At 42.7% G+C, this 14,884-nt stretch overlaps 2 protein-coding genes across 4 annotated transcripts in view; one reads left to right on the top strand and one right to left on the bottom strand.

Moving 5' to 3' along the window:
- Positions 1 to 14,884, bottom strand: part of VIRMA (vir like m6A methyltransferase associated) — a 696,173-nt gene that overhangs the window by 408,744 nt on the left and 272,545 nt on the right. The window lies entirely within an intron of this gene.
- On the top strand, positions 582 to 8,520 carry PDP1 (pyruvate dehydrogenase phosphatase catalytic subunit 1). Of its 3 annotated transcripts, XM_049826313.1 has the most exons (3): positions 582 to 700; positions 1,196 to 1,230; positions 4,533 to 8,520. In XM_049826313.1, the coding sequence occupies exons 2-3, from the start codon at positions 1,200 to 1,202 to the stop codon at positions 6,182 to 6,184; spliced, it is 1,683 nt and encodes a 560-aa protein (XP_049682270.1). In that variant the 5' UTR covers positions 582 to 700; positions 1,196 to 1,199; the 3' UTR covers positions 6,185 to 8,520. The 3 variants fall into 3 exon arrangements, with proteins under 3 accessions (XP_049682270.1, XP_049682275.1, XP_049682260.1); XM_049826318.1 differs by lacking the exon at positions 1,196 to 1,230; XM_049826303.1 differs by lacking the exon at positions 582 to 700 and having other exon boundaries at positions 965 to 1,230.

Here is a 14,884-nt window from a genome sequence, read left to right on the forward strand (position 1 = left end):
CCGGGAGCAGCTGCCAGCCGCAGGCACGGCAGCCCTCACCTCTGCCTCCGTCCCCGGGGCGAGGAGGAGGAGGCGAGGGCAAGGCCGGCGGCCCGGCGCCGAGTGCCGCAGGGCAGCCCGCTGCCGCCCGCCCGCCCTCAGGAGTGCGGCGGGGCTCGACCTCCCGCCGGCGGTTCCCCGACGGAGAGGCAGCTTCGGCCCGCTCCCGCGGCGATGCGGCGGAGGGAGGGCGGAGGGAGGACTGAGGGGCGGCGGGCGGCCGAGGGGCGGCGGAGGGAGGACTGAGGGGCGGCGGGGGGCCGAGGGGCGGCTGGCTCTCCCCTCAAACACGCCGCCGGAGGGGGGGGGGGGGGGGGGGGGGGAGCGTTCACGCCTTTCCCGCCCCTGCGCATTGCGCGCGCACGCAGCGCCCGCCACCTCTTCTCCCCCGCTTCCCCCCGCCCAGCAGTCCCTCAGCCGAGCCTCCGTGTCACGTGCCCTCCTTGCCCTCCCCGACAGCCAATGGGAGGCGCGCCGCGGGCCGCAGGGCCTTTATAAAGCGCCGCGCAGCGCGGCGGCCGCGGGCGGGAGGGGATCGTGGCGTTCGCCGGGGGTCCGGGAGCGGCGGGTGCGTGTGGGCGTCTCGGTCCCTCGAGTTGCTTCCCTGTTCCGCCCGGGGGAGCCGGGCTGGGCTGAGCCGAGCCGTCCGGGAAGGGGCCAGGTCTGTGCCGGGGCGGAGGGCGGGAGGGAGGAGGGGGTCGTGCCGGAGGCGGGCGGCTGGGGAGGGGCGGCCATGTCGGGGCCGCGCGGCGCCTGAGGGGATAGCGGGCTCCGCCGCGGCGACGCCCAGCGCTGGCGGGCGGGCCCTGCCCGCGGCGAGCGGGAGCGGCGCCTCGCCTTTGCCGGAAGGGAGAGCGGAGCCGGCGGGGGGCTCGGTGCCCGGCGGGGCGGCGGGTGTGGGCGCTGGCAGTCGAGCTCTCCGCCGGCGGCTCCGGGCGCGCCGCTGCGGGGCTGGCTCGCTCCCATCGCCGGGCGGGCGGCGGCGGCTCCGGGCGCCCGCTGACGGGCTGCGTGCGTGTGTGCGTGTCTCCTTGTCTCTGTCGTTCCCCCCTCCGTGTCGGAGCTCTCCGTCCTCTCTAACAAACTCTCTGCCTTGCTTCTCCCCCGCCCCCCGGGCTTCTGCTTTGTGGATGTTGGCGGCTTCTTGTTGTGACAGGAGAATGTGTGTGTGTCCTGGGCCCAGGCGGATCGGTATGTATCCCGCACCGGTACTCGCTGGAGCGCCGGGCTCGGGGGTCGGATGGGACCCGGGGAAGGGATTGCCAGGCTGGGCTGTGTCTGAGGGCTGAGACCCAGCCGGAGGGAAGGATTAACGGTTCTGCTTGCCTTGAATGTTTCTTGTTCCTCCTCTCCCCTCCCCGACAGGCTAATTCATTCAGTTCTGTCGAGTGTCTGAAAGGTACCTGGGGTAAATGTTTTTGTCTGAAGCCCTGGGTGTCTTTGGCACAGTTAAAGCAGGTGTTTTGGAGGAACCTGTCAGTGCAGCATCAGTTGGCCTTAGTTGTTATAACAAGCCTTTATTAAAGGAAGGGGTAATATCTTTTCCATTTTATTAGCGTTGTACTACAAAACCCACAAAAGGGCCAATAGTGAGTCAGATGGTCAGATTATATTTGTGGCCTTAAAAGTAGCATTTGCACCCTGCTCCGGGCTTGGAGAGGTGTTTAATACTGGCTTGATTCTAATCTCTTGACAAATCTTCATTGGATTGTAAAATTTCTGTTTAATCTCTTTTCCTTCTCTGGCATCTCTTGATCAACCATAATGAACTTGGGATCTTAAAGTAATTATTTAAGGGCTAGTTGGAGAGACTGGTTATATTTGGGGTATCCATGATGTGGGGATAAATGGGATAGACTTAGGATAATTTCACTTCAGGTTGGCAAACTTGGAATGTCTTTTACTTAATCAACTAGGATTTATTAAATCTGATATGTGAAACAGACTAATATCTTCAGCTGACATGGATCTTCTGTAGATGATACAGGCTGTGGAAAACTTGAGGCCAACTTCTTACTACTGTCTTGAATTTCATGTAATGTTTGATAAACTAATGATTAAAAAAATCAGCAAAATATCCTCTAGTGGCACTGCAGACCCACTATAACAGCAGTACTTTCGTGGTTTTCCGTCATCATGGATCAACAGCAAAACTGTCAGAACAGTTGTTGTGGCACCATGTATGGGTCAGCCCTGAACACTAATGCTTAGCAGTCAGGAGAAGTAGATTCAGGTAGAGTTTAAAGGGAGACCAGCACCAAATCTGAGGTGCTGCTGTGGACCATGCACATCTGTAGAACCTTGAGGTTCCCATTCTGTAAGTAAAACTGTTGCTTTTAAATGTTATGTGAAGAAATATACATAACTGTTACCAAAATAGCTCCATTATAATTAGAAGGCAGTGAGTAGATTTTAAAATCTATATTTGGAGTTGCAGTTTCTTTCTGTCATGCTGTATGCATGTAAAGCCTGGACTGGAGAAATAGACTTTCTGGGAAGCAAATGGCTAACATAACTTTAATATGCATGTGGAAGTTCAAGCCAATACAGTGCTGCTGAGTGTCTGGACAGCTGCCTGTGGTCCACAGGGCTATAACCAGAGCTCTTCCTGGTAGGTGAACAACAGAAAACTGCACAGTTCAGTTTTCATGGCTGTCAGTGGGAGACCTGCGAGAGGTCAATGGACAAGAATTTTTGTCAGTGTAAGTAAAGACTGACAGTCACTAGTCATGAATACTAGGAAGCCAGTGGCATAGTAGAAACATGAACTCTACTTTGCTTGCAGTACTTATGTATCTTGTAACAGAGAAGCGGGTTCCACTCCTGGTTCCTTAAGGAGAACAAGTAAGCTTGGAGGGAAGAATGTGACTTGCTTCCTTCTCTTGCAACCCAGAGAATGAGGTGAAGCTTCATATATTTCCAGACCCTTCTCAGCTGGTCTGGGTAATCAGAATCCTGTGGCAGAAACTATGGAAAGCTTACAGAACAGGGTGATTACAGAATGCAATTCTTCCTATGTTGCATGATCCTTTAGATTGAGTATTGGGGCTTACTGCGTATTTTATAGGGGTTGTGTCTCGTCTGAAATACTGGTATGCCTGCTTGTCTAAAAAAAAGGCAATCAATTTAGTGACTGAAGCACCTTGCACAATACAGCAGTATCCAGTTTTTCAGTAGAACAATTAAATCTGAGATACAGTGGTGCTGATAGACTAGTACTTATGACTGCAGTAAGCCTTATATAAGAGAATTTGTAATGGTTTTCTCTAAGAAGTTTTATGATGAAAGTTGGAAAGAGAAAACTGAATTCCCTTTAACTGTGTGTGCTTCATTCACACAAGGCACAGTTCAGCTTTTTTCCACTATGGAATTCTTTTCTCAAGTACAACATCGTAAAAGACTTCCTGATAGTGAGGCATAGTGAGGGATTTAAGAGGCACTCACACTAATGTTGTGACCAGGTATGTAAATGGGGACAAGGAAGAGTATGTTAGAATAATCTTTTTTCAGAGGAATTAAAAATTAAGGAAAGTTTTTGTTGTTTTTTTAGATGTGGCAAAAAGTAGTAGAATACTTTTCTTGGATATTAAACTTAATAGTTTATCTTAACACTGAACTAGCTTTAGGCTAATGTGCAGGGCTCTATTCTAGTCATGGAAGCAAACACAGTTTGCCTGTAGTCCTTCAATTGAGTAGCTTTTTAAAGCAATTTATAATCCTAAAATCTACAGGGGTAGATGAGTTTCTGGTAGGAGAGATACATCTGCTTTCTACCTCTTGTATTTTTATCTGATAAGCTAGAAAAGTGCTGCATAGGCTGCTGTGGCTATTTCACACATGTATACCATGGTGTCACACAAGTTTGAAGTTTTACACGTGGAAGGGGGGAGAAGAAACAAAACCTGTTACTGACTTGTGATTGCCTGAAGAATATCTGCTGTCCATGGCCTACTGCTTGCTTTTGTCATCTAAACCATCTTCATCTTAAACCTAGTCATATGTCATCTCAAAGTTGTTTCTTGAATCTTACTGTTAGATGCTTTATCTCTTCAGCTTTACAGAAGGAGTGAGTTTTCCTCCTTGTGTGCCACATCTGGCTGTCAGCTGGGAAATCAGCAGAAAAACAAATCACCATAAAAGCCTTATAGAAGGTGGCCATACTGTAGAGTTCTCCATGCTAACTGTTGTCTCAAGTTCTGTTTGAAGCTGCGTTGTCCGTCTGGATGATGTTCTCACTTCCTGTCTGCCATCTGGCTGGGTATAAGAGATAAAATATCTGTGCTGAACTTAATTATGGTATATCTTTTTTGTTATTGCCCCATGTAGTGTCTATAAACAAGTGCCTCTTAATGCATTTTCTTTCTCAAGACCTGTGAAGCTATGAACTTCATATAATAAGCAACTTTGTTAGGGGCTGTAAATGTCTTAACTCAGAGTTCTGGGAAGAATCTGTTAGCTGTCCCCCTAAGCATAGTTGTTCTCTTGTCTTTCAGCAATTCCAGTCCGAAGCTCCAGGCTACCATTGTTGTCTGATGCCATGCCAGCACCAGCTCATCTGTTTCCACTGATTCGTAACTGTGAGATTAGCAGAATAGGCAGTACTGTGTGTTACTGCCACCATAAACATCTCTGTTGTTTATCATCTCATTTTGCTCACAGTCACTTCAGATATGCACCTCAGAAGAAATTTGCGGCACTTTATAGGCCAAAGGAGAACTTTAATCACTTTATTCACGTGAGGGATTATGCTTCTACACCACAGAGATTTTACCTCACTCCTCCACAGGTCAACAGCATTCTGAAGGCAAATGAATACAGTTTTAAAGTTCCAGAATTTGATGGTAAAAATGTAAGTTCTGTTCTTGGCTTTGATAGCAACCAGTTGCCTGCTAATGCTCCGATAGAAGACCGGAGGAGTGCTGCCACTTGCTTACAGACAAGAGGGATGCTTCTGGGTGTGTTTGATGGCCATGCAGGTTGTGCTTGTGCTCAAGCTGTCAGTGAAAGACTGTTTTACTATATTGCTGTCTCTTTGTTACCTCATGAGACTTTACTTGAAATAGAAAATGCTGTGGAAAGTGGCAGAGCTCTATTGCCCATTTTACAGTGGCACAAGCATCCCAATGATTATTTTAGCAAAGAAGCTTCCAAGCTTTACTTCAATAGTCTAAGAACTTACTGGCAGGAGCTCATTGATCTCAACAGTGGAGAGACTACTGATGTGAAAGAAGCTTTAATCAATGCTTTTAAGAGGCTTGATAATGATATTTCTTTGGAAGCTCAAGTAGGAGATCCAAATTCTTTTCTCAACTACCTAGTACTGCGAGTAGCATTTTCTGGTGCAACTGCCTGTGTGGCCCATGTGGATGGTGTTGACTTGCACATTGCAAACACAGGTGACAGTAGGGCAATGCTTGGGGTTCAGGAAGAAGATGGGTCTTGGTCTGCAGTTAATCTGTCCTATGACCACAATGCACAAAATGAACATGAAGTGGAACGTGTGAAAATGGAGCATCCAAAGTCTGAAGAGAAAAGTCTTGTGAAACAAGATCGTCTCTTAGGTCTTCTGATGCCTTTCAGAGCTTTTGGTGATGTGAAGTTTAAATGGAGTATTGAACTACAGAAGAGAGTAGTAGAATCAGGCCCCGATCAGCTGAATGACAATGAGTATACGAAGTTTATTCCTCCAAACTATCACACTCCCCCATACCTCACAGCTGAGCCAGAAGTTATACATCACAAATTACGGCCACAGGATAAGTTCCTGGTTTTGGCCACAGATGGGCTGTGGGAGACTATGCATAGGCAAGATGTGGCTAGAATTGTAGGGGAGTACCTCACTGGTGTTCACCATCAGCAGCCAATAGCTGTTGGTGGCTATAAGGTAACTTTGGGACAGATGCATGGTCTCTTAACAGAAAGGAGAGCAAGAATCTCTTCAGTATTTGAAGATCAGAATGCAGCAACTCACCTGATACGTCATGCAGTGGGTAACAATGAGTTTGGCACTGTGGATCATGAGCGACTGTCCAAGATGCTTAGTCTTCCAGAAGAGCTTGCTCGAATGTATAGAGATGACATTACAATTATTGTGGTGCAGTTCAACTCACATGTTATAGGTGCATGTCAAAATGAGGAACTGTGAATTTAACATAGTGAACTAGTTACCAAAGTTGTAACAATGGCCAGTATGAGCAGCAAATAAAAAACAACCAGCTAATAATAAAGCCCCCAAAACCCCTCAGTAAACAAATTGGTTGCTTGCTAGATTCACTGTATCTATTTTTCCTGCCTTCCCCTGGAGCTCTAAATACATGGGAAGTGCTGTTGACCTAATGCAAATTTGAAGAGGATACCATAGCTTGGGAAAAGGTTTTTGTAATAACTTTGCACTATTGATTTCATGAATGCTGCTAGAAGAATGTCTTGAATTTGGCAGACTCGGATGAGGGAGGGAAGGAGGATAAAGAATTAACTATCAAAGATCTGGCTGTTCAAGAAACAAAGCCTGTTTATAAATACCTGTAAATATCTACACATTATCTTAAAAGATGAGTAAAAAGGAGTATTGCTGAATTCTTACAGGGCTAATTTGTGCAAAGTAAATATGGGGTTTTGTGAATACTACTGTTTCTTTCAAGCAGAAGGTCACTTTAACCAAGTAAATCTTCAGTGTAACAAAGTTGTCCCACTTTCATATAGACAATGTCATTCACTTAAGGATATTTGTCTAAGTGTTGACTTTCAATGCAGGTTTAAGCCATAATCAATACCTGAGATTCTGTTACAGCTTAATCATATCTTATGTGCAGTAACTTCTAAACTTGTGCATCAGTAGTTGCTTGGCTGTGGGTTTCTGCACAATTTGTAGGGCAATAATACATTACAACCTGCAGTAAGATATGAGATAACTTTGTGGAGAATTTTAATTTGCAGTATGAAGAAACTTGCAGACTTTCAAAAATTCACTGTTGTTCGTCAAGACTGCGTTGGCTTTCCTAAAGGTCATGTCCTTCATGGACTCCACCCCTGTCTGGTGTTACTTATCTGGGAAATAAATTTTCACCTGAAAATATCAGGAGGTCATTGCTAACCTCTTTGTGGCTTTGTAATTTGCACTCATTGTCACTTTGGCTATTTCAAATCGTCACATACTGGATGTCTTGCACTTGAACTCATTTGTAAGTTGGGTTAAAAATTACAAATTACAAAAAATTGAAATATGTCTTGTAAATAGTGTTTTAGTTGGGAAGCTAACTGGTGTGCATGTGTATGTTTAATGCCTTTTTCTAGCAAGTCTTTATTAGCAGCTCTGTATTTCTGGACAGCTGGTGTATGCATGTTCTTACAGTCCAGAATGCTATCACAGAGCAATATCTGAAATGGGTCTCTTTGGCTTGTAATGGTTGAAGTTGAACTTAAGATTAGCTATAACTCGTGTGCCTGAAGTTGTTGGACTTGTAACTGTAAAAAGTAGGGACTGACAACAAATTTATTGGTCATCATTGCATCTATTTCAGATATGTTGCATTGTATACAGATCTATTTTAACCAGCCCATAGGTTAAAAACTTAAATGCTGGCTGAAATACCAGCCCTTGATGACTGAGAGAACACAGGTAACTTGTAACAGTGTTTTAGAGAACAATGGTAGGTCAGCGTATTTCACTTTACCAAGGTGTTTCAGTTAAAATACCTCCCTAGGCTTCATCATAGCTAATTAAATCAACATTTAAAAACCTAGCTTATTTTGGCTAATTGAGTATATGGCATTTTCTACTAAATACAGATATTGCCAATTAATGCTACTGTTACATAGGGTACACTTAGTTTGAACAATGAACCTGTGCTATAGTAAACATTGGCTCCTCAAATGCACAAATGCTATGTGTACTTAGTGGCCTGCAGCTTCAATGTGTCTATTTCTTTACCCAACCTTAAATATCAGGATTAACGTTGCTGTGAGGTTAATGATATCTAAGTTCACAGTCAAGATGTGTACAACCCTTCTTTATTTGAAGGGAAAAGGGGAACTCTAAAATGCTTAGACAAGTACTGGCTGTTGACATTGCTTCTGTATGTTGTGTTTTGATGACTGTCATTAGCTAGGTCAATAGACTTTATGTTCGATCATTCAAATGCAGTATGTATCTAAGCTGTTGCAGTATTTAACTTTCTTACTTTTTTACTGTTAAAGCTCTATTACTGTATTGATGTATTTAACCTATGATTATTGATAAGGATTTGGTACAAGTCATAGCTAGAAGAACTGAACATTGGTCCCATGGATACAACTTTTATTGAGGAATAGCTGCTTTTTGTAGTAAACATGCGTATGTATGGGGTCAGACAAAATAGTATTTATGTATTGCCTGGAGACTTGCTCAGTATGTATGCAGTGAACAGAAGCAGTGTAACTGCCTGCTGAACAGGTGACCTGAACAAACATCTTTTAACAGATTCCAATAAAATGATCAATTATGCAGAAATCCGTGTGTATTGGATTGATACAGAATGTGATAGCTATTCTACTAGGGCTGAAGCTTATGAATTACTTGTATTTCAAGAATATGTTCTGTTGTGTCATCCCTGTTATGAATAGACCAGATGGCCAAACAAAGTATACGTGGAAACAGACTGAGAATTGGACTTCAGAGCTCCTGAATGCCACTGTGAGGCTTGAACTCCTACATCAGGCATGCTGGTGCTGCTGCCCCTGGCAGCAAAGCTCAAATCTTTGTCAGTTATCACTCTGCATGTCTCAGTTCCATCATCTCATGATTACCTTCAGGGCAGTGCTGCAGGTAAAGCAGCATAATTAGATCATTAAGTTGTGGACTGTACCCTATACAGAGTAATACAGCATTTCATAAACAATCTAAAATACTTAACGTGCAGATTAAAATGGCATGAGAATGAATTGATGGTAAACTAAATAGAAACAGCTCTTTTGCCACAGGCAGTGGGCTTGTTCTGTTTGCATTGTCTACCAAACTTGTTGCATTGCAGAAAGTACTGCTACTTTAGATGCAAGGGGGATGCTGTGATTACTTTTCCAAATAAGGATTTCACAGCTGCAAATACATGGCTCAACCCAGAAGGATGGCTGAATCTTGACAAGTCAATGTGTGCTTTCAAGTTCACCTTTAAATCTTGAATCTTTAAAACTGTTCTAGATGAATGTGTCAACAGAACAGGTTACCAGTAGTACTAGGTAAGAGAGGAGTGGGAGATCATCTCTTAGTCTATGCTTCCAACTTAAGTTCTGTTAACTCTGTTCCCTTGTGTTTAAAAAGGTATGTGCATTATATTTGCTTTTGACAGTTTTACAACTACTGTTGTGATAACTTGCATATTCTTCATTTGCCCTCTATGAGCATGACTTGGTGAGTACAGAACTTAGTAAATTATTTTCCCTTTCCACTCATTTCCTCATTGCATGGCAGAGTTTTGCATGTAGCAGACTAAAAGTTGACACATGCAGCAAGGAGCATAGTCTCATTGTGGACTGTTTATAGTTGGACTGTTAAACCCAGGTGCTTTGAACAATTCTGGAGTGAGAGGATGCCTGGTAACTATTTCTGATGGGTGCTCTGCAGAATGTCTAGGCTGCTCTGCTTTTCCTCAGTGGGGAGGCATATTTGTAATGAGATTACCTGGCACAGATAGATAATTCAGGTTTCTGGTTCTAACCATCTGTGATGTCCTAAGCTCCCTGATGCAGACAGTCCATCTGGTTTCATGACTGCTAATAAATACAGGCCATCTGATTTGCACCAGTGACCATTATGAGCGTAGACTGCTGAACACTGTCATCAGTGCTGCTGCACAGAAGTCCAAAACGGTGCTAGCACAAGGCATTTTGGGATGCCAAGGGAGTTGGGCATCTTTTAGTTGATAAGTTTGATCCTATGTAAGAAAATTGGGAAGCTCCTGATTGTTATTCTGTAATGTATAAATAGAAACTAAATCTCTGGAGGTGGAACATCTGGCCAAAATGTCCTGTCTTTAATTTTGAGAAGCTTAGAATGAAGCAGATCCTGTGGATAGAAAGAGAAGTAGCTTTCTTCCAGCTGGCCAAGTGGCACATGGCAGCTTGAGGTGGTTTTCTTGCTGTATGTACAATGAAGAAACTAGGTTTAACTTACCAAAATGAGGAAGTCTAAAGTGTCTGTCTCCAGAGATCATCTATATCCTGATGAGAGGTGCTTCAAGTATGATAGCATTCCCCAAGCACTGTTTGGTAGATGCTTTTTTCTGTTATGTTCAGAGGCTCAAGTATAGAAGTTAAGGAGATACTTCATTGTTGTGTATTTGGTCCTGTGTTGAAACTAATGTGCTTAAAATGAAGTGGGCTCTAGAATGAATGCATTCATGGTCTCTCATGCTAGGTTAACTGTTTTGTCCTTGTTCCCTACTCTTATTTGAAAGCCCTCCATTGCCAAGTACCTTTAGTTTCAGGATCTTGCTCATTCTTGTTTTGTTTTCTGTTCAGCAGTGAAGGCAGGATGTATTAATGTCTGTCTTAGCACTGAAGTATGTGTATTTGTGCAGGAAAAAGGTTTGCTAAAGTGTTCTGGATTGAATTATTTATTCAACAGCTACAGCATATTTAATTGCTGTGCAAACAAGTAGATATTGTTCCTTTGTCAGGAGTGTGGTGTTATATACAAGCTATGTAAACTCATTGGTAGAATATTTTTCAATTCAGTGTTAACCTGACTTACCAAATCTTGATTAGGGAGTTATTTCTTTTAGTTTATTCTTTTAAAATCTGTTAATTACAGTCTGTAGTTTGAAGTTGAACACAGTGTAAATGTTCTATCATCAAATACCTGTGCAGTGCAGGAAACACATCAGTTCACTTTACTTTCTCCTATCCCAGCCAGCTATTAATACCCAGCCAGGTATTAAAAGTTACTGATGACTGATTCAGTGCTGTCTTGTAAAGACCAAAACTTGGAATGAGTTCCTGAGTTGTTCTTACCTTTGGAAGTAAACAGGAGGAGAAATAAAAAATAGATCAAGTCTTGTAAGGCATCCTTTAAAAGGACAAACTAATTTGAATTCTGGTACTTCTGTTTGGCATCCTATCCATGTGAATGCTGAAGCACAACCAATGTCAATTTTACATGCTGTGTTGTTTCAATGAAAGAAACCTTGTAAGTATGTGGTTCTCCCACTACACTTTCATCTCATTCTGTGTTGGGCGGGGGGAGGTGAAAAAATGACAGCGTGTATCTGTTCTTAGGGTTCCTAGTCTAAGTAACTGGTTGTACAGATTGCATAGGATTTTTTAAGCAGCAGGCTCTTTGCAATCGTCATGGTGGATCTTTCTTTGAAGAGAAAAATTAACCTTTATTTATAGACTTTCTGTTAGAGATTTCCTAGCTAGGAAATCCTATTTAATACAACTTGCCAATGCCAAACTATTTGTATATAGCATCATGAACAAACTGTTCAGTTTTAATATCATATATCTGTACATCAGGGTAGTATTTGATATATTGCCTCACATCTTAATTGCAAAATTAATCCAGTTAGGTCTGTCTAACTGTCATGTCACAATGCTGAAAGACAGGAAAGATGCCTAATGAAAACCAGCAAAATCATTGATGTTAACAGGAAAGCACCCCGTGAGCTGACACACACAGCCATGCATTAAGCCCAGTGTCACTAAAAAGCTCTGTTTATTAATGAAATGAGTCAGCTCCCTACGACTTTGGTCTCTGTCAGAATTGTTGCAAACCTATAATCATTAATTCTGCAGGTCTTCCCTGTTGCCCATCCTTGGTACTTCCTTGCCCACTGTGGTGGTTTGTATTGGCTAGGCTAATATAAGAATACTGTTTTCCGGGGTTTTATGGATTATATACAAGTTGATTGAAATGGTCAATAGTAATCAGTGTTCCTAGTTTTAGGCAGGTGGGAGAGGGTGAATGGTGCTTCCCTAATAGCAGCCTCTTCTAGAGGGGGAAAAAGGTAAATCTTTATTCATCTCTTAACAAGAACTGGCTGCTGTACAGAAGACATAGCTATAGCACAGCAGTGCTTGACAGGAATTTATTACTCCTGCTAAGAAGCAAGGTGTATTAATCTGTACAGCATGCTACATTAGTACAGCCCTACCACTCTGCTACTCAAAGTAGTTCAAATGCCCCTGCAAAACTCAGTGTTTTCCTGTGTATACATAGTCACTGTCTGTTATGGGCAGATACCTTAACAGCTTTATGTTAAGACAGCTGAACTTACACACTTCTCTGTGTGTGCCTGCATACTGAGTGTTGAAGCTGCTATTATGGGTGATGGAGCTGTATTCAGTGCGTGCCGTGGAGTCTTAATAGCTACTCAGCCCACTCCACATCTACATTAAACTCCACTGGGTGTAATAGAAGCTTAGTCACCTTGTCCATGTATAGGCAGCTCCATTTAGGTGTTCTTTGGAGGCAAATCTTAACCATCCTTTCCAATGTCTTCAAGGATACAGTGGGCCTGTGTTTTTGCATCTGCCACTTCTGCATGATGACTGTATCTAGGTTTTTTAATTCAGTGGAGTACCTAATGTACCCACAAATAGCCTTATTTTATGGGGCTGTTCTTGCCCTTTGGTCCTTTAGGTATATGGAAGTGCATCTCAAAGCCCGGTGTTGTCTTTTGTGCTGACCTACACAGGCAGTGTGCAGGATATGGCTGTCATGAGCTATGATGTGTTGCTATTACCCCAAAGACTCCCTTTATTTTGCCTGTTACAGAGCCCTGCCAGTGTTTAACTGTTGTTAAGTGGGCAAGGTATGGTTTCCTTGGCATAACTTCTGAAGCCTGCACTTGAAACAGTGTTCAGCATTCCTTCTAGTTTGAATGAGTAGGAATCTATAAAGTAAAGGTCACAACACAGCAGATCAGAGGAATCTATGTTCTTCTATTCATTCTACTGCAAAGCTCAGTCATAAGAACAGCTCTATAGAAAAGATGATCTAGGCCTTTACATAGTTACCCTTTATCTGAAAAAGAAATAATTCCTAAATTGGGGAGAAAATGCCTTTTTGTCAAAGTAGTCCAGCTTCTAAAAGGCTAAAATACTAATAATCAAGGAAAAAACCCCAACCCGAACTTGGTACAGAAGGGAGAAGATGACTCTTCTAGCAGGCAGCTTGACAGCACTGTAACTGTGGCAATGGAAGCAGACTTCTGCCAAATGGAGTCAGGGAATCTGATGTAGAAATGGACACCGAGGTGCCATTTGCTACTTAGCAAACATTGACATGAAAGAGTCTGAGAAGCTGTTTAGCTTAATGTCAGAAAGATAAGCATAGAAAAAGATTTGTAGGGGTTCGACAGACATTTGACAGTCTTTGGTTTTTGATTATTTTTTTTTTTACATTTGGGCCATGTTTATATAACTTCATGCCAAATCATCTTCAAGCAGGTGAAAAGCGCCTATATTCTACAGAACTGATGTGTTAAGATATGTACCTCTTACAGCTGAGGAAGGCTACTGATTACTCAAGAGTGTGTAAGGAACTGTTGTGAAAATCCAACAGACAGAAAAGTACAAGGTGGAGAGAAAGTCATACAAGATTAGGCTCCAAAAATAACAAAAACCCTCCAGGTTGGCAGCTGGCAAGCATTCAAGCTGATATTACTGCATTTTAAAGCCACTGTAGCAAACAACATTTTGTCAATTAAAATTGCCTGAGCTATGACATGGGTTCAAACAGTTGGAATATATCATTTTTTGATTTGGTAAAGGCACAATCCAGACAATTTTGATGCCTGCTGTATTTGGTAACCTGCATTAAAATAGAAATATTGGAGTGCTATGGGCCCTATTTCTGATGCAGCAGCTCACAGGAGCCTTTGAAGCATGTCAAAGCAGTGAGATTAAAAGCTCAGTTCTGAAATCAGGGAATCATGAAAGTCCCTTTGATATGAGATCAAGTGTTCGCAGGGTACCCGCAGGAAGGGTGCTTGGAAGCTCTGACTTGGTGCAGCAGCAGCTAACTCCTGTGGGGTTTTTTGGTATTTTTGTGTTTTTGTTGTGGTTTTTTTTTTTAAAAAAAAACCACAAGATCTGTCTAGCTAAGGAAGAGACAGAAAAAGGACATGATAAACTCTGAGGCAATGACTGAAATGGCAGTGAGTAGTCAGGAGGCAGGTTCAGAAAAGTAACAGAACATGGAGTTTTTCAATAGTACACTGAAAAACAATGTGAATCCTAAAAAACATCCAGGATAAAGTAGGAGAATGGGGGGATCATGCCATAGTGTGTCTTTAAAGTTGAAATTGTACACATGAAAGAAAACTTACATGTGTGTCATAAAACACATGCAGAAGGCAGCACAAAAAACTATAATGGTGTCAGAGATGGCTATGAAGAGAAAGATCTTGTCAGTTACGGTTGGTGGTGTGGTCCCTGCTCAGAAAAAAAACCCAAACAGCAGGCTGCATGTGAGATCAGAAATGGCTGAATGCCTAAGCTGAAGACAAAAAAAAAAAAAAAAAGGCTGAACAAAGTACAGGTGCTGCTGTTTTGATTTTTTTTTTTTGAGGTTTACTTTACCATATTTGTGCAAACATGAAAACAGAGACAAAAGTCATCAAGACAACTATAGGGGTGCAGGGAATTTTAAAAACCAAGGACTGTACACATTACAAAACAGTACCCTTCTGATTTTTATATTGGTGTGGCATCTTAGTGCAGAAGAGAGAAAGGAAGCCGTGAGTGAGGAAGAAAGAAAAAAAGATCAGAAAGAGTGAGCAGAGGAAAGATGAAAATCAGAGCTGAGAAGCACCCACTGGAAAGAAGGAAGAAGTGGCACACAAGAATTCATTTAACTGCTTTAATG

The sequence above is a fragment of the Accipiter gentilis genome, chromosome 2 (assembly GCF_929443795.1).
Source record: "Accipiter gentilis chromosome 2, bAccGen1.1, whole genome shotgun sequence".
In the NCBI taxonomy this organism is placed as follows: Eukaryota; Metazoa; Chordata; class Aves; order Accipitriformes; family Accipitridae; genus Astur; species Astur gentilis.